The 19,307-nt window shown below is 36.5% G+C and overlaps 1 protein-coding gene across 2 annotated transcripts in view; it reads right to left on the bottom strand.

Moving 5' to 3' along the window:
• Positions 1-18,748, bottom strand: part of ANO3 (anoctamin 3) — a 206,469-nt gene extending 187,721 nt beyond the window's left edge. For both annotated transcript variants that reach the window (XM_032187907.1, XM_032187908.1), the window contains exon 1: positions 18,580-18,748. In XM_032187907.1, coding sequence (XP_032043798.1) covers positions 18,580-18,733 — 154 coding nt within the window. In that variant the 5' untranslated portion in view covers positions 18,734-18,748. The remainder of the gene's footprint in view (positions 1-18,579) is intronic.
• Between the last annotated feature and the right edge of the window lie 559 nt (positions 18,749-19,307).

The following is a 19,307-nucleotide window of genomic DNA, read 5'->3' as shown; positions in this document are numbered from 1 at the left end:
ATAAGAACTAGGGATATCTGCATTGCAGGGATGGGCTCACCAAAAGCAGTGCTCTGGTTCCAAAAGGCCAGCGCTGTCTCCACAGTGAGTGTCTCCACACAAAGATCCTGCTCCCACACCAAAACACATCACGTGCACAGTGCTGCCTGATCTCACCACTGGGTATTTCTCTCCCAGGACTCCAGACCTCCTTAACCTCTTGGAGAAAGGCAGATGAGGACTGTTGGCTCTGCCCTGCACAGGCTGAAATTTTGAGCTTACATATGTGAACCTGAACAGTGCTAATTGCCCCTCTTCACTGTGGAGAAGAGATGGGCTCCTGGGGAAGACTGGTAAACTGCAACCCTTCCTGTCTTGAAAATGCATAATGGTCTTCTGGCATGAACCCATAACAGACAGAATGGTATGGCCTTCAGGGACCCCAGGTATCATGAGATGGTCCAGTAAAAGCAGTGATTGCATTGGGAGGACTGAGTGCTCAAACTGCTGAACTAAAGAGGAAGGCCATGGGGGCCTGTTTCGGCATACAGGCATTCATGACAACCCACGACATACCACAAGATATTCCTGTGTTATGTGCATGCCACGGAATTAATGTTACGACTCAATAGGAGATCCCTCTTTTCTTTCTTTTTTAAGCACCTAAGACCTTACAAACACACATCAACCAAGCTCTACCAGTTAGACTTCACTCTGGAGAAAACGTCTCATACATTTCATTTACTACTAGAGGAATAGGCTGAGGTTCTTGACAAAAAAAAAATCAATAATAATTTTTCATTAAATTAATTCTACATCTAGCTTTATCTTCTTTTTGTTTTGTTGTTTTCTTTATTCAGTGGTTATTATACCTGGACTTACTACTAGTCCTCCCCAAACTGCTACCTGTCAAAGCAAAAAACAGCAGCTATTTTAAAAATCTATAAGAAACAATATTTTTCCTGATCAGCTCAAGATTATGCAGGTTATTTCACAAATGCATTTGAAAAACCTTGGAGTCATGAATAATGTGCAGATAGAGACGTTACTTCCCCTAGAGAATATAATTTGAATTGGCCCCCAGGCCATATTGGTACTATTGTTTCATTTTACTTTTAACACCTCTGCATACTATCTGAAAACTGATAACAAAGGATGAAGAGTAAAAAAAATTATATTTTTTAAACTGATAATAATTTTTATAATAGATCGAATGGTCTTCATTTGATCGGAGGTATCTCTGCAAAGCATACCTCTACTTTTTTTTTTCATTCTCTAGTAAAGGACAAAAAAGCGAAGGTATTAAAACCTGGAACAACCCTCTGTATGAAGTCATAAAGAACCAACATCGCACAGTTCTATTATCCAGAATTCTGAAAATTAATTGATTTTCATACCTCTGCATCCTCATTTTAGCAATAGAGAATCTTATTCCAATTTACAGATGTGAAGATAAGTAATCGAAGCTGAATATCTTTCTCAGACTCCCATACAGTATGACAAATATTTAAGATTAAAGTCAGGAGAAAAAGCCGAGACCTAATTTTGCACAGTTGAAAAGGACTATTTTTACTTATAATTTACTTCATCTCACTGGAAGTTGTAGACATTGTTCCTATCCATGTAGCAATGCCAGTTCTCTGTCATGGATGCCTTGTTGCTTGCTTATTTAGACATTTTAAAGCTGAAAATATTTGATTGGTGCGTATTTCTCAAGAAGTCAAACACCCAAACTATGCAAGCTCAAACAAAAACAGATGTTGTTTTGTTTTCAGGGAGAACAGTAAAAGCTCTTGACTAGAAGCATGATGAACATTCACTTTACCTCCAACAACTGCAGAACAGTTGCATTTTGAATATGTAATAAATTTTTAGCAATTATAATTGAGGCTAAAAGTTAAAATCTACTTTAAACTTCTACATTGTAGATCATGATGATTAAGTAACTTCAATCCAATTACATGAATAGATTTAATTTCTATTAACTATACAATTATTATTATATGCAACATCAGAGACTTAGAATTGGTCCAAAAAGATATTTTGCTGAAACAAAATATCCTTGGAAGTCCAAGTTCCTTTTCATTCTTCATTTTAAAGACAGCCTGTTGAACAACTGCACCAGTTCTCTCTTTCAAGTCCTCTTTAAGATGAGTGAGAACCATAACACAGGAACATGAACTAAATGGCACATGAACTGTGAGGACAGGAGTATTATTAATAGGAGAAAATACTAAAAATCCTGCTTTAATTTGCTACCCTCCATTCGGTGGAGGCAGTTTCCTCAGGTTTCTTAGACTACTCTTAGGCTAAGGGTAAGGCAGGGAAATAACACTTCTCACTGTTAGACTTCTTGGCTTGGACATTGCCTACCTAGCTAGTCCAAACACGGCCTGTTGGAAAATGTTATTCGTACTGCAGATAAACTGAATATGCAACTTGCTGTTCAAAAGTTTTAAGAGAGAAAAGATTGAACTTTTTTTTTTTTTTTTTTCTTGTCACAAGACCCTTTTACAGAAAAAAATAAATATAAATCAACAGTACTACTAACACAGAAATAAGAACAGGCAAAGCACATTTTACCCAGTACTTATTGATCGGTATTGTCATATTTCAAGGTACAAATCTTCCATCACGTTAATGAAGAAAAAAATGTGAGTCAAAGAGGTTATTGATATAGGAATACAGAGGATGAGAAGAAATTAGCCATGAACCTCAGCCTGCATTAATCATTTTTATGTTTTACAGAAGGATTGCATGATAAGAACAGAGAATGAATGTCTCAGAAGAACCATATTAGCACAGCCATTTTTAGTAATGCAAATCAAAGAGGACTTCCAGCATCAAAAATAAATAAGCAATATATTTCATTAGCTAAGTGACACAATGCTTATTTCTTTTTAATGACTGATTCCAGAGTCTACCAGTCATTGATATATGTGTAAGACTCGTTTCTTTACTGAAACTGTGGGTTCATGTTTCCAGTGTCATGTTTCCAGATGTGCTTCCATCACCATCAACAGTAGCTTGATAACTGCTTTCTGTCATTTGTCCTAACCAGTTCACATTGAGCTACTAAGTTCAGCCACGGGAAAACTCTGCTTTTTAACTTCCTATATTTACTACAGTTTGACACAAAAAAAGTTAGCTTTTAATCAAAGTCAAAATATCAAAACTACAGATGACCTCTATAACTTTTCTCTATAGTGCAACAATAACAGCACTATTACCAAGTTAAGAAAATAGTGGAAACTTTATAACCTCCGTATCAATCACTGGTGCATTAGTACAAATTATTGCCAGTAGTAGAAATTATACAAACTATACTGGTTCTGTATGCCATCCTGAACACCATCAATTATTCTGTGTATGACTTTCAGAAATAAATATATTCAGAAATAAAATCATACCAAATAACATGCACTGAGAACACAACTTGTCCTTTGTCAATGAGTACAAACCCAAGAAACAAGCCTTGAAGACAAGCGATGTAAGTATTTCAGATGGTGACACGGGATTGTGAAGAGTGCAATCCTCCTGTTACACACGCAGAAACAGTAAGAAGCTTAGTTTATCCATAGCCCAGAAGCGGCATGAAAGAAACCAAATAGAAAACGATGAAAAGTAAACAAGCAAATGAAAACTTATGGTCCAGTTGTTTCCTTGACTAAGTCTATGCATTGCCTCCCGGTTTGTGTAGATGTCCTATTTGAATGCTGTATGAAATGTAGTCATTGTGAAAAAAATAAAAATGCAATAACTATTCCTTAAAAGATAGACAGGTTTCAAATACATGTTTGTAACAAGTATAGGTAGAGAGAAGAAGTAGTAGTAGTATGATCATAGGTAGAGAGATGAAGTAGTAGTAGTATGATCATAGGTAGAGAGATGAAGTAGTAGTAGTATGATCATTATTTTGGCACTTCCCATTTCGTGAGCTCTGTAGAAATACCTATATGTAAGGCAGTTAGCACAATTGCCATTTACAGCGTCACATCTACTAATGATTTCTTAGATTTATGAGATTATAGAAATAACAATACCACCAGAGCAGCCTTGTTTCAGTGCATTCTGTCAAGGGAAATTTGCGTCATACTGAGCCCTAGTCATTTCAGAATACAGTTGCACAAGTCATTCACTTTTCAAATGTTTTTCAGCTAAGCTAGCCCCTTACCATGTTGGCAGCTTATACATATTGCACATCATTCTGCAGTGTTCTTCAAATGCAAAGTTTGTTATAACAAGGCCTTCTAATGTCATAGTTCTCCACGTACATTGTGTCAATAACTACTCTACATGTCATGTGAAAAGTATCTTTCATACGTGAATGATTCAAAAGTTACCTTTTAATACTGCTTAATTTGTTGATATTCTGACATCAACAGCCAAGTCTGAGGATTTCCCTTACAAATATTAACTTATGCCCAAGCTAAATACATATATTAGTCAGAAGCAGTAAAGATGAAGAAATATCTTGTCACTTCTTATTCACTAGTTACGTTCTTTACCACGTCCAGTTTCTGCAGCAAATGCCATCAGAGTGAATGATGTGGAGCAGAATGCCCTTTGTTTTGCTGCACAGCTGACTTTCTCTGTTCTTTCAGAGATTTTCTAACTATTGCAGCAGTATAGCATAGCTCCCATCTCTTCAGTATCCCAATACTGGGAAACATTCCTCATTAACACAGATGCAGAAGCCCCAAACCCAAGGCCCCTCTTACTGTGGAAGTGTTACTGTATCTGATAGTTTGAGATAAGTTCCAAAATGCAGTGAGTACAAAGAAATGATTTATATCAAGGTTTCTTAATTAAATAAAAACTTAAGTTGTAGGTTCAACCTTCAAGAGGCTGTTAAAATCACTAAAACACGCCATTGTCTTCAAAGGTATTTCACAAATCTTTGTTCCATGTCTAGGCTAAAATTGCAAAGGCATTTATAATAATGAAAAAAGTGTCAAGAATGACAAAGACTCAATTAACATGCATTGCTGGTGGAAGTTGCCCTTGTTAATGGCCATTTTAACAAGTTATCTTCCCCCCAAATCTATAAACTTTTTTCTTACTTTCTTTTTTTTTTTTTTTTAAACGTACTTAAAAAAAGAAAGGCTTTAGTCAGGAAACATCCATATTCTGCCATTGAAGAACATGATGCTCACTATTAGTTTTCACAGAACAAAACTTTCACAAAAAGCTGTCAAACTATGGATGACCAAGCTTACAACTCTCTACTGCATCGTGTGGTACTTAACCACACCTCAAAACGCTGATATCAGATTTTAGCCTACATGTAAATTGCAAGAGCATGACCAAGTTAAAACTCATTATCTGAACTTCTTGCTGATTTAAACTCTTATTTAAAGACACTGTTGTGATAATTTATTTTGCAACTCCTTGTAAAATTTGACTTTTTTTTTTTTTAAGATTTAAATTTTCAGGAAGGAATAACAAATGAATGTACGTGAATTTCATGATGTATAGTTCTAGTATATTGATGCAATGAAGCTATAAGTTGCTGGAGACATTTAAGCATTAACCAACATTCAAACCAATCAGAATTTTAACTTGCATCATATCCTCGTGTTATGCTGCCAACACTTAAGAAAGCAGGCTTTCTCAAACAAGCAGCCTCAGAGTCAGTGCTGGTGTGTGCCAGCACAGAGGGTGAAAACAAAGAACTTGGTACAGTCAGGCTGTTCAGTATCCTTTTCACAGAAAATTTTAGATACATGACACTGCAGAAGAGAAGCACAAACAGCTTTAGACAGTGCTGGATACTAAACCATAGCGTAAGCAATATACTACCACAATATGCTTGCATAGCAGCAGTTTCACGAGTTCAGTTTTCTCCCAAGAGATGCAAATAAGTCGCTATTGATAACAAAAAGAGTTGTTTGCATTGCTCTTTGGTCCTTCTCATGTTTTTGTAAGGTTATAAAGTAAGTCAAAACATAATTCATATTGTAACAGTAAGAGGAAAATAATGAGATAAGAGTGAAACTCCACCTAGGGAACAAAATCATCATCTTGACTCTAAACACTCAAAACCTTGATTGATATAAATAGCTTTTCCAAAATACATTTAAGAAAGCGCTGTGCAGTAGCTTTTGTTTACATCTGATAGTCTTCAGAGTGATGAACGAATACTTTTGGAGTTGATTTGAACACTGGGTTGCTTGTTACAGTAAAGTTGTTGGCTGGTTTATAGTTGGATTTGTATTGAAAAAGCACTATTGGATGACAAGTTCTACCAAAATTTGTAGCCTCATATTAGGTTTATGTCAATTATTTCAAGTTTTTAAACACCGTCAGGATTGTGTTTCTTTATCTCCCCTTTCCATTTTTTAATATTGCTTCTGCAGTCAATGGAATCTTCAGGTCTGGGTTGTACTCAGGTAGTCTGACAGCAAGTAGCCATCATAAAAAAAATCGCAATGGTTTACTACTGTAAGCTGGTGCTGCAGGACAGGCCTGCAGAAGCCTGCTAAATAACTAGCGAGATAGTGTGTTCTTTCAGTGTAAAGAACATATTTAGGGCTTTTTCCTACTAAAGAAAAAGAGATAAATGAGAAAACGTTTGCCCTGCTTCCCTGTGCAGTGGCAGAGAGGAGTTTCATTACATCATTAAACTTGTGGCATTATCATCAGAACTATTTTTGGAGGACAGTTTGAACAAAGCTCACATGCCAACTTGGAACGTGTAGTAGCTTCACGTTTCTAACATTCATCTGTTTTTGTTTTTTTTTTTATGCCTTATTTTTAAGTATCTTTTCAAAAGGCAAAAGGAAACGTTCACACACAGCTACATATGACTTGCTGTTACCAATCCAAAGCCTCAATTGCACCCACACCTTGGTTTCATGCTCACATTGCGTGTGCTGCAAAGAACAAAGGAGCGCTGACAGTGCCAAGTGGTCGCCTTCCCAATCTGTTCTCCAAGAAGTCAACGTATGTATATATGCACTGTGAGTTGTTCCAGGTTTTAACATCTCAATTTACCACATAAAATTCTTCAGAAAGCACATTGTCACAAGCTTGGCACATCTAAGAGATTCCTTGGTTCACTCCCTTATCTTTTCAGGAGGAAAGGCTATAACCATTTTTTTCTACTCTAGGCTGTTAGTTACAAAATCATTTTTGCAAAGCTGTCTGTAAGCATTCCTCCCTCCAGAGAAATCAATTTGCATTTCTAAAATAAAAAAAAAGAAAAGGAAAAAATCTCTTTGAAACTCACTTCATCTCCTCCTTCACAAATAGCTAAAGTTGCTGTATGATTATTATTACTACTCAAAACAGAAAGATAGGTGCTTCAAGTATAGGAGTATCAGTAAATGACTACTTTCTTACATCAGAACTATTTTCTTATGAAGATTAAACTGCAATTTTCTTTCTTTACTTCCCGAACTCACTTCTCAGAAGTGTTTCACTTGATTGTTCAGATGATTTTCTGCACACAGTTCAACTTCCCTGTGGTAATATCCTACAGGATTAATTTTTTTTTTTTTTTTATTTATTTTTTTTTTATGTCTGCATGGTGAGTTTGAGGTAGATCCCTCATCTGAAGCAAACAGGTGTAACTCTGTGAACCAATAGTGAACTCAGCCTTGCATTAGCAGGAAGCCTTGTTCTTCTTTATTGTGTCTATTTTTGAATTGGAAAGATCAGCCTATAACCTAGAAATAAAAATGCCTAACTCCAGTAGTGGTCTTCTCTTTGTACTTATCAGAGTATACCCTGATTCCACATGTATATTTGACATTGTGAGAAGGGGTCACGGATACCTTCAAACTTTTTTTGCTGCCTAGAGGCAGAAAATGTTGTTATAGGGACATTTTATTCTTGAAGATCATCCAGTAAGCATTATATAGCACACCAAATTCATAATATAATTTGGGAACAGCTGAAAATACATCTATGTAGATGTATGTATATTAAAACCCACAAGCAGCTCTATAGAACTTAGATCTCCCAGCTGCTTTATGGGCTTAGGCAAATGAATCAGGACCTGTTTCCCAAAAATGCTAAGGGGTCCTAATTCTGTGTAAAATCAGAAGGAACTTTAATGTTTATTTTATTTTTTGATTTGAGGCTCCTCAATCTCTTCACACCTCAATTTTCCAGAAATTGCCTAACAGCAATTTCCTTATCACTGAAGACATTTGAAGTTATATAGATGGCATACATCACACCAGATCTTGCATAGTTTTGTCAGCTGCACCCAAAAAAGTCTAAAAATATCAATTTCAAACTCTTTTCTTTATTCCCTCTTTTCCCTTCTCCCCCCCCCCAAAAAAAAAAAATATTACACGTACAGCTTTCTAGACCTAAAAAAGGAGAGAATAAATTTACTTTTTTACTCAGAAATAATAGCTGTAAAATTGTGCTATTGGCACCAGAAGAGAAAGGGAAAGTAACATTAATTCAACGTATGTTAAAGTATTAAAAGAGTAGTTAAAAAATAAGGTACAGTTAGACAACTGGTTTCAAGAAATGGACTGAATACCAATGTTTAAAGCCTACATGTATGATATACTCTGATAAGTTGTCATGTGAGAGGTGTAAAGGAATGAGCAAGAAAACAAATGTTAAAAATAAATCCAGACATGCCATGTGAAATGAAAAGTCATAAGTGAGATGAAACCAAATAAAATGTGATGGACGGATGACTAGTTATGCAAAGGTCAAGAAAAAACCTTAGGAATTTAGTAAGAGAGGAAGACTGTTTCATGTGCTGTATATTCAATTGATCGGAAGACAGAACAGAGAATTGATCAGACAGTCAGAGAATATTCTCTGACCCTGAACAAAGAGAGAGAGAAACAGACCAGCTGAAAATTAGAAACATGATTTGCATAAAAGAGAGTCAAAATCAGTTTGGAGGCTTTTCAGCGTACATCAGAGGATCTTTTTTTTTTTTTTTTTTTTTTTTTAGTAGGTCTTCCCCTGGCCCCAGCCCATTTAAGCACACTTTATCCCAGTTCTGAACTAGCTAAAATCAGTGATTTGGAAACTTCGGTCTCAAGTGACAAAAACTGTGCATGTATGAGGCTGACGACTGATTTTCTCAAGCTGGGTGCCATACCTCCTGCAGGATTTCATCACTGTTCGTTCTGATCATGTGGTAGGATATCCTTGAGGAGGTTCTGGAAACATGGCCAACAGGATGCGTTCCTATTCTCCTTTCCTTTGTAAGGGGAGATACTGTTCCACGCCAGAAACAGGATACCAAGTGAGGTGGACTTTTGACGTAAGTAGGGGAATTCCTTGAAATCCTATCAAGGACAGAAAAGCATAACAATTCCCCCCAGAGATCCCAAGTCATCTTTACTTTGCTTTCCTGGCAAAACAAAGAAAATCAGAAGGAAAACGTGTGGAAAGGTTTCCTAAAAATAAAAGTAGCACTTAGCAAGTTTAGGTCCACTGTAACTGATAACACAAACAGAAATAACAGAATGTGGGAAGAAATACAATGTATTTAAGCCTACGTGAATCTGAGGCTGACAGAACATCTATCAACGGGACACCTGTCTGTATGCTTTTCAGTGCCCCTCTATTTCCTTCTTGACGTTAATGAACAAGCCAGAAATACATCCTGTGTGAGAAGTGTCTACTAACGACAAAACTGCTTCTCCAGAAATAAGGAAAATAATATAAAAATGTTACATCATTTAGTTAAATTCAGAGGACAAAGCCAAGTTCCTCTCAAGCAAAAAAAAAAATAATAATAAAGTCAGCATTTGGAATAAACTTCATTCAACTTAATTTTTAGGATCCTTGACTTCTGAGGATTTATGGTCTTGTTGGGTTTTGATAAACAAACCAGAAGGGCATTAATTTTACACACACTCAGTTCCTTAATCCTGAGTAACTCAATCTTTTGTCTTTCTTTTTGACAGAAAGAAACAAAATATCTGCGCTACCCAGAATATACTTGCTATTTTTACTACTATTTATTTCTGAAATAATATTAAGTTTTGTCAATAGAAATAAGCAGCAACCATCAGAGACTCATAGCAGGCATTCCACAGGGCCACACTGACCAGCCAACACAAACGTTATAGCAAAACTAGGTTCTCTCTTTCAATAGCTCTTTGTTTTCTCAAACACAACTTCCAGAGTCTGTGCATTTTTTTGAAGACAGTCATTTAAAAAAACACAGATGAATATAATTACATTCTTGATTGACTTACATCAGGAATTCTCTCCAAAAATAAAAGTGACAATCCAGTATCAAAATGCCATTGAACAAAAAGTCATTTTAGCTTGGCAGGGCCTCCAGGCTGAGGGCCTCTATTCATTAAGTTTTGTCTCTCTTAAGCTGTGCAAATAGAGCTTGTCTTAGCAGGGAACCTTAGAAAAAAGCCACACATACCTCGTATATCTCACCCCTTAGCAAAATAGTATCTGACAACAGGAATCTTGAGCATAAATCTGTGACACAGCAGCACAGGACTTTGATGGTGGTTCACTTAAATAATTCATCTGACTCCTTGTTCAGGTTCAGCAGCATGATGTTGGAGTGAAGGAGAGATGGAGTAAACGAATATCCCCCCCCCAAGAGCATTTTCCTTTAATATTTTATAGTCTTGCAGAAATGAAAACTTTTGAATGGGAAGAGGTGGGAACAGCTTTGGAATGTCAACATCAAAATGTCTGGAACATAGAAGGCAAAGATATACTAAGATGAAATGAGAAAAAGCTTGCAGAATAGGCTCTAAGTTATTTTAACGACTTCAGGGAATTCCACTCTTTAGTCATCTATCAATGCCTAGGTAAGGAAAGAAGAAATTTGTTTTAACCTCTTATTCACAGTCCCAATGCTACGCCCTGTATGGTAGCTGTCAGCAACCTTCGTAACCATAATGACTGAAAGACTGGCTTGAGCTGTTATTCCTTATTCTAGACAGAAAAGGAGGGAGAAAAAAATAATTAAGGAAAAAGATAATTAAAGCAACTACCAGAAAACCAACCAACAAACAAAAACACACTGATAAAGATGAGAATTTACTTTCTAAAAACTATAAGAAAATTCTTCGTTTCTAATCATGCAAGAAAAATGGTACTATAGGAAGTAGATTGCACTTCAGTGCTCTGGTAAGACCAATCTAGTACATTTCAATGGACATCATAATGTTCCTTGGAAGCAAGTTAACTAAGCATTGTTTAACTACTTTTCATTTTAATAACATCCTGACAGAAATGTTAATAGATAACTACAATATCAGTTTCCATAGAACACACAGCATTACAGAGCAAGATAGAAGTAAAAGAATAGATAAATAAGGTCTTTTATTACTTAAAAGACTTACAATGCATAATCTAATTTAGGATGCTGTTTTTTTTGTTGTTGCAAAGAAGTACAAGCTCTTTAATTTTAATATTGAACAGGATGTATGTATTTTAGAAATAGTCACTTTCAGCATTCAGTCAAAGAGTTAAAACAGACACTTGACATTGATCATCCTCACAAACTGTACACAGTTCAAGAGATCTGGCATAATTGCACTGGCTCAAGATGCCTGTATTTGGATCTAAGTAACATGCCTCAGCACATCTCCTAGGAGTCAAAGCATAGATATGATGGAGACCTAAATACTTAATAATACCTTTGCATGTACAAATGCTTAATTCCTAAAAATACCATCTCAATTTATTATTTTACCAGCTAAACAGAACATTTTAGGATTGAGACTAATAGGCAGCCAAATTCTTTCTCACCATGTGCTCTTGGAAAAACACACTTGTCTCTTCCAGCACCACTCAAAGCTCTTTCTATTTATAACATTCATCTGCCTGCACAGATAACTCTCTCTCTGTGTCCCATGATGTCCCTTCTAAATATTACTAAACATGTTTTTTCAGGAAGTTTATTTTTTTAAAAAGAATCAGATTAACTGAGGACATAGTATATCAAGAAATATTAAGGTCTAGAGGAACATGAAACTGGTAGAGTGTCTGTATATTCATGGTGGTGTAACAGAACCCCAAGTTGTTTTTTTTTTCTCTATTAAGATAAAAGAAACTGAAACTGATTCTAAGCAATAGCTGATAGATTATGTACTGACATCATTTGTTTCCTCATTGCATGCTGTCTAGGCAGAGCTGTCAAGCTTTACAGTAAGGCTTCAAATATCAAATACAAATGTATTCTACCTTGCCTGAAGAGCATTACTCAATCATAGAATAGCCTGGGTTGAAAAGGACCTTAAAGATCATCTAGTTTCAAACCCCCTGCTCTGGGCAAGGTTGCCAAACACTATAGCAGGCTGCCCAAAGCCACATCCAACCTGGCCCTTGAATGCCTCCAGGGATGGGACATCTGCAGCCTCCCTGGGCAACCTGTTTTGGTGCCTCACCACCCTCAGAGTGAAAAACTTGCTACTAATCTCTAATCTAGGTTAGAATTTACCAAACATGTTTGATACGTTAATAACTTACCAAAGTTATTAATACACTTACTCTGTTTATAATACTCACGAACTTCAGTCTTTTTTCTTTTTTTTTTTTTTTTTTTTTTGGTAGTCAGTGCCACAAAACATCATTCTATTATAGTACCATACAAAGATATATCCTTACCCTAAAATTTTTAAGGAGACCTTAAATACGACAGTGACCTCCCCCATCTGTGCTGTCTTCTTGCGTCCTTATAGCATACTGGACACCAATTTGTCAATATAAACTCATTGTGTAAAGAATACAAGAAAGAAAAGCCACATAGCATCACTTCTGCTAACAAGACACAGGTGTTTCATTACTGTAGTCAGCTTTTCCAGGCTTCAGACAGTGTGCTACAACAAGATTGCTCAGGCTTGATTCTAACTCTCATTTTTTTGACCTTGGTTATTGAGCCTATACTGATGTTTTGTAAATGTCGACTTCACCTTTCAAAAAATTCAAAGTTCCTGAAATACCTGTGAGTGCAACATTCTTTATGTAGACATATTTCGTCTATTGCTACTGAGGGAATTTGGGAAATAAAACCTGCGATTATAAATCATTAATGTATCTTTACTTAGAGTTAGTTAACCTACCCCACCCTTGAACCAAAAGTAAATAGCTCATTATAGGAAGGAAGAGCACAGAAAAGAAATGATGCCTCCGGGAAAAATTAAGTTTCTATATTCAGCTTAGTTTCCATTTATTGTAGCTATGTGAGGATCATGTCATGACCCCCAGGGGCAGAGGTGAATACCTCAGTACACTCAGCTTCTATACAATCTCTGAATTATTCATTAGCCACAGGCTTATTTTATACATTATTAATCAACTTTTTGGTACAGCAGGCATGCCAAAATGAACTATCTTCCATGTGTACCTATAGTACATCTTAAGGCTGAATAGTAAGACTGACTGTTGTCAGTACTAAGCCTTAGAGCATTCTATGCAATGTTCCAGCCTCCATAAATACACGAACAGAGGTGCTTTTTACCCCAGCTTCCCTTCTCCTGCAATCCCTACAAAAGATACATCCCTACACAAGATACCTGTTTTGTTTTCAAAGTGAGAACTTATTTCTGAGCAATGACATGGACATAACATTTGTTTCCAAGATAAAGTTTGAATTCAATATAAGGGCGATTAAGGTTTGTAGCAATTCTGTTATCCATAAGTAATGAAATACATACTGCTGCATTGAGGGTAAGAGACTAATATCATTTCTGTTCTATTTCTGACGTCATTATGTTGCTTGACATCTTTCAGCAAAGCAGTGGTTTGCTGTGACACAAACAGAAAGATGGTTTCAGAACACTGAACTTCAAAACAAGATCTCAGTTGCTTCTTGATATCAAGGAAAAAAAAAAAATCACACTCCTTGACCTCTTATTGTGTAAGAAGAAATGTGAGAAAGTATGAAATAGCACCTAAGCTTTATGCAATCATTTGTTACAATTGTTGATTTTACAAATGCTTGCATAGTTTCAAAAAATTGGGTTAGTGGAAGTGTTTCAAACTCTGATTCTACAACAGGCTGCAGCTTCATCCACAATTTATTTTAATATACAGACCTTCAATTGCACTGCAACTATTAGACATGGTTTTCCATGTCTGGTGTATTTTCACTTGTTTTTCCTGTGCAGTTCTACATCTGCAGGAAACTACACCTTACTTATGCAGTTCTCTGGACATTGCACTGTAAACAAAGCACTTCTCAGAATTTTAATAAAGGGAAGGAGAAAATTTGATTCAGAAACTAAAACTTGATAAACTGTAGAAATAGGAAATACTAGTTTAGGAGGATTCTTCTGATGATCCAGAAGAGATAGAAACATTTTGTCAAGCATAGTTAAGCAGGAGTTACGTTCATATAGGTCTTTGCAATCAGAAGAAACTCATATATAACATGTAGGTTTTGGATTTTACACATGGTTGAACTACTAAATATTTCAATTTGTAAAAGGAAATGCTCCATTTAAAAGACAGGGATCTACCACTCTGGCTTCTACTTTCAGCTGATATCATAAATAATATGACTTTATTCTTATGAGGTGAGACTGCAATTTGTCCACTTTGAGCTCTTCTGAGGGAGTGGTATAGCAAGCCGTCTAGACAGGTTACTTAGAGGGCTGTTACATACAGGGATGATAAAGAGCACTCAGTTCAGTCTGCTGCTCCCTCCTATAACCATCTCAGAAATGAAAAGAGGGAGTGATAGCTGCAGGGGAGTTTGCTCATTTACCACTGCTTTATTAACTCCCAAAGGCTAGTCAGTCTTCTACCTTTGCTGAAATACACACAGTTGTTACTATGTATGCACACCTATAACATTGATGGTCGTGGTTCCCCAACTGGTAACTGCTGAAAGCATTTACTAATTTTTATCTTCTCTACCCACTAAGGCACATTTTCCTTGACCACCCTATTATTCTGTTTGTTCCCAGCCTGGACGTTTCATTCCTTCTTAAGTCAATAGTTCTGACAGAAGTCAAAGAGTCCAAGCCATGTCATTTAGAACATTTCTCATTTCACAAGGGTCTGAGGGCTACATGTATACTCCATCCCCACTTACGCTCATGTGTTGATATTTAATAAAAATATTTATTCACGAGAAAGTTATACAAAAAACATATTCTGGCACATATTAGAAGGTAAGTCAAGAAATGCGTGAGAACGTTTTTTGTCTTGCAGTCATAAAACAAAAACCAGTAGATAAGGCCATTATTGTAGGTTGCATGTTTCCAGTCACTTCCACAGTAGTGAAATGAAACAGAATAGCACCTATCAGTGATAAGGTTTAAGCCTGAACAAATATTTACAGTTGGAATAGAGGCTGGCTTTGCTTCTTGTGAGAACTCTGAACTGCAAATACAAAAGGTCTAGATCACAGAAATCTAGTTCTGCGTTTCTTTTGCTGAAATAACCTTCAGGTGCCCATTGGTCAAGACAAATTGCTCTATCTGCAACAGAGGCCTTCACGTTATTTCATGTTATCATGTATTAAAAATAAAGTTATTTGAAGTTTCTTTTTTTAATAAGGTATTTACATTTAAAAAAAATCACTTTATTTTCTTAAGGATTGCTTGGTCTCTTTAAAAACCATCAGCTTCAACATTACCATGTGTTTAAAGGATGTCTGCTTCATTCAAGCTTTCACTCAGAGTTCAGCTGAACTTAGTGCCATGGCAATCAGTTGACATTGGCCTTTCACTTGGTCACTAAGCATTTTGTTAAAGAAGGTCAGTTCAAAATTCTATCTTTTGAAACAATCTTGATATTACACTATTAGTCATCAAACCATCAAGATGGTCCATGTGGAAAAATCAGGACACACAGAGGTTGACAATACTGTCCCTCACATTCTAGGGTATTACTTTAGAATATATTGACATTATTGACATTATTGATCGCAGATCCCAAATAAATATGCCTCAGGATTGGTACCTGCATCAGTGATGAAGACAGTGATATACAGAAAGTTAGCTTATATATATTTTATTTAAGAAGATTTGCATAGGAAAACAATTGAACATTTATATCCCATTGATAAGGGTTTGGTTAAACCAGGAACAAAAAACAAAGTTAAGAAGTTTTTGTGTCCAGTAACTCTGAATAAACATCAGGTCTTCTAATGACAATTCCATTTCCTGTTTATAGAACATTATACTATTTCAGGATATTCATTTTTCTGCATTAGCACTGCTGAGTGCCATGTTTATAATTAAACAACTGGCACACTACAGGAGAAGGCTTTCTCTGAAGTGACCGTATTTCTATATTGAATTCTGTTTTGTACATGATAAGTCATAGCACAAGTGTGATAAATTACTTTTCAAGAACAACTCAATGCATGTGAGCAGAAGAAAAATATTCTAATGCTTCTTCTAGGTTTACACTGAGTTCTAATGTTTTATACTTTATGCTATCATTTGTTGGTGCTTGGTATGATTTTAGAACAGTTCTTTAAATCATTTTCAAAAATACTTAATTTCTTAAAAACCATCAAGACTAAGTGAAAGATTTGGAATCTTTAGAGAGTAGAATACTATGGCACACAGGAGCCAGCACCAGAAAAACCAGGTGCAACACCCTGAGGCATGATGCATGTTGACATCTTGGAAAATTTCTTATCCTATTGTCACTGCCTGACAAAAATGTTTCCTGTTTCCATTGCTTAAAAGGTTTCATTTTGCCTATGAGACAGCACTGCTAAGAAACAGATGGATCTTGAAGAAATCAGATTTGTTTTAATACAAGCAAAAGCTTTTTTTTTTTTTTTTTTTTTTAAATAGCCATAGGTGATCAAGAAGTTCCTTTTAGGAAATGACATGTGGAATCCGAATGAAAGTTGGCCACTTTCATTCAGATTTCTGCCAACCCAACGCAAGACTGAACTACGGATGACTTGCTTGCTTCAAACACTGGCAAAATATATCAAGGAAAAGCTCCAAAGGAAGAGAAACTGCATTAGCACTCCATTCCATGGACCACAACCATTCATCCAAATCAGAAATATGAAGCATCAGCATTTACCTCATTCTTCTCATGATACAAAAACAAAAAAAAAAGCCCCCTAACACATAGGAAATGCATTTATGCAAGATGATCCTATCGTGCCAGCCCAAGTATACCATTTTCAACAAATAATTCCAATAAGTAATTCTTCAAAAAAGTATCTTATTTTGAGCATAAGAATCCCACAAGGTGGTTTTATTTTTTTTCCCTCTCTCCTGCAAATGTGTTACCATCCCACTAAAATACACTGCTCAAGCTGAATATTCATTTTTGAATTGATTGACAAGATAGGCTAGAACAGATTACTTGGACTTTCTGGTAATATAGCAAAGCGCATCACCTACTGCAGGCACAAGTACCTTAATGACAGTCTGGGGTAGGAGAGGTAATTTTGAAGTTACATTGCAGGATCCCAGGAAACAGACAAATTCAATTCCTGAACTTGCAAAGACCTGTTTCCATAAAATCCCCAGATTCCACAAGCATTTCTGCTATGAAAAAAACAACATAAGAAATATAGTAAAGTTGTAAAAAAAAAATAAAACCGTTTCTAGTAAGGAAAGCATAATATATTTTTTCTTGCAAGAGAACAGATAGCATGGCATTTGTCCATTTTCAAGTGCAAGAACTGAATTTAAGGACCAGCTGTTCCAGAAGTTCTTCAGAGTTGAAAATGTCAAAGTTATATCCATATTCACCTACTTGAGCTGAATGGAAGTTGCAGTCTTCCAGATCTTGCAGGTTATCCTGTTACAGGACAAGTGTCATATATTCAGATATTGCCTATTTCTCTTGCTTACATTTTGTTCCAGTGATCATAAAAGCATGGAACTAAAAACCAGATTATTCCTCAGGAGCAGTGCATGTCCAAATACATGTAGTCCACAAGATACTAGTCATTCTTACACAGGATTCCCTAAATATATTTCCATTCAATGCTTTAGTAGGCATTCAAGACTTACGTGAGATTATATTGATCAACTGTGGTTCTGTTAGAAAAAAATAAAGACTGCCACATTGTGTGTGTTTTTGTAACTGAATTTTTAGAGAAACTCAAGTTTCAAGACACTTAGTTAATTGACATTTTGGGGGGGCGGCTTGTTCTAGCTCTATCAGCTAGAGTAGCTATATATAGCTATTTTAACACCTGCCCCAAAATAAAAGCTATAGATGAGTAACAATGGTCATGGAAGAGCCTTATAGCATGCACGTTTCCAACTTCACAAGCCCTGATGTGATAAAGCCAGAGGAAAGCAGAAGAGGAGGCACAGCACAAGCACCAGAGGGCACACCTCAGGTACACACTGCACCAAGTGTAATGCCAGCCAGCACAGCTCCTCAGGCTGCTCTGATTTCCATTTAGATTAGAACCATGTTAGCACCCACATACAGATTGCCATCCAGGTAACACAAGGCAACAGCCTCTTGGGCTCTTCTAGCAGTACCTTGTGTGCTGGAGTGCTCAGATGATGCTGAAAAGTGTTCGCTTGCATATGTGTTCCACCCTTTATCTTAAATAAAAACAACTTCAGATTGCATACATGTGACAGCAAAGACTGCCGTGTTGCTCATCTGGTCTTATAGTTCACTCACACGTTACAGGAGTCAATGAACACAGAGCTGAGGAAACAGTTTATATAAAGGCAGGCTTACCAGCTGGTGCAGAATGCGAGCAGTGAAGTTGAAAACCACGATAATCGGCACATAAATCACTCAATTTGCCTTCCTTAAAGTCTGACTTGGAAGCCTTTTTGCTCCCAAATTCATCTGAAGAAAGTTTATCCAGTTCAATTAACACTTCTGACATTGTGAAACAGTCTCAGTGTAACTCAATAAAAACCGAAGTCAATAAAAGAACAAACCACCTTAACTTCAGCTTCTTTGCCTTCTGGGGAAAAAATAACTTCCTATCATAAAAATATTACCCCAAGCCGTAATAGTGCAAAATGCTTTCAACTTCCTTACTGACTGAGAAACTCCATTTCCATGAAGCTGTTCTTCCAGCTCTGCGGCATTTGCTAAATATTGCAGCTCTTCTTTAAGGTAGAAAAATACTTCTTTAACAAGTTCTCTTCTCGGAGTGACAACAATATTATAGCATTCCTGCAGAGCTGGTACAAAAATAGAAAGGCTAAGTGGAGACATCTGTATCTCCGCTAAGTTCTGGACTAACTTTAAGAGTCTAATTCCCATTTTGTTACCCACTGGTCCGGCTGGGAGGGGCTAAGCAGTACCAATGAACTCAAGTGCATCCCGCACGCCAGCCTGGCAGCTGCACGGGGAAGCTGCTTCTTCCACAGCTCGGTTTCCTGGGTGAGCGCTCAGGTCTATGTCCAGGATGCACGCAGCAAGACGTAGACACACCACACACTCCATCAGTC

Source organism: Aythya fuligula, chromosome 5, assembly GCF_009819795.1.
Source record: "Aythya fuligula isolate bAytFul2 chromosome 5, bAytFul2.pri, whole genome shotgun sequence".
NCBI classification, from domain to species: domain Eukaryota; kingdom Metazoa; phylum Chordata; class Aves; order Anseriformes; family Anatidae; genus Aythya; species Aythya fuligula.
This window is presented reverse-complemented; position numbering and strand designations above follow the sequence as displayed.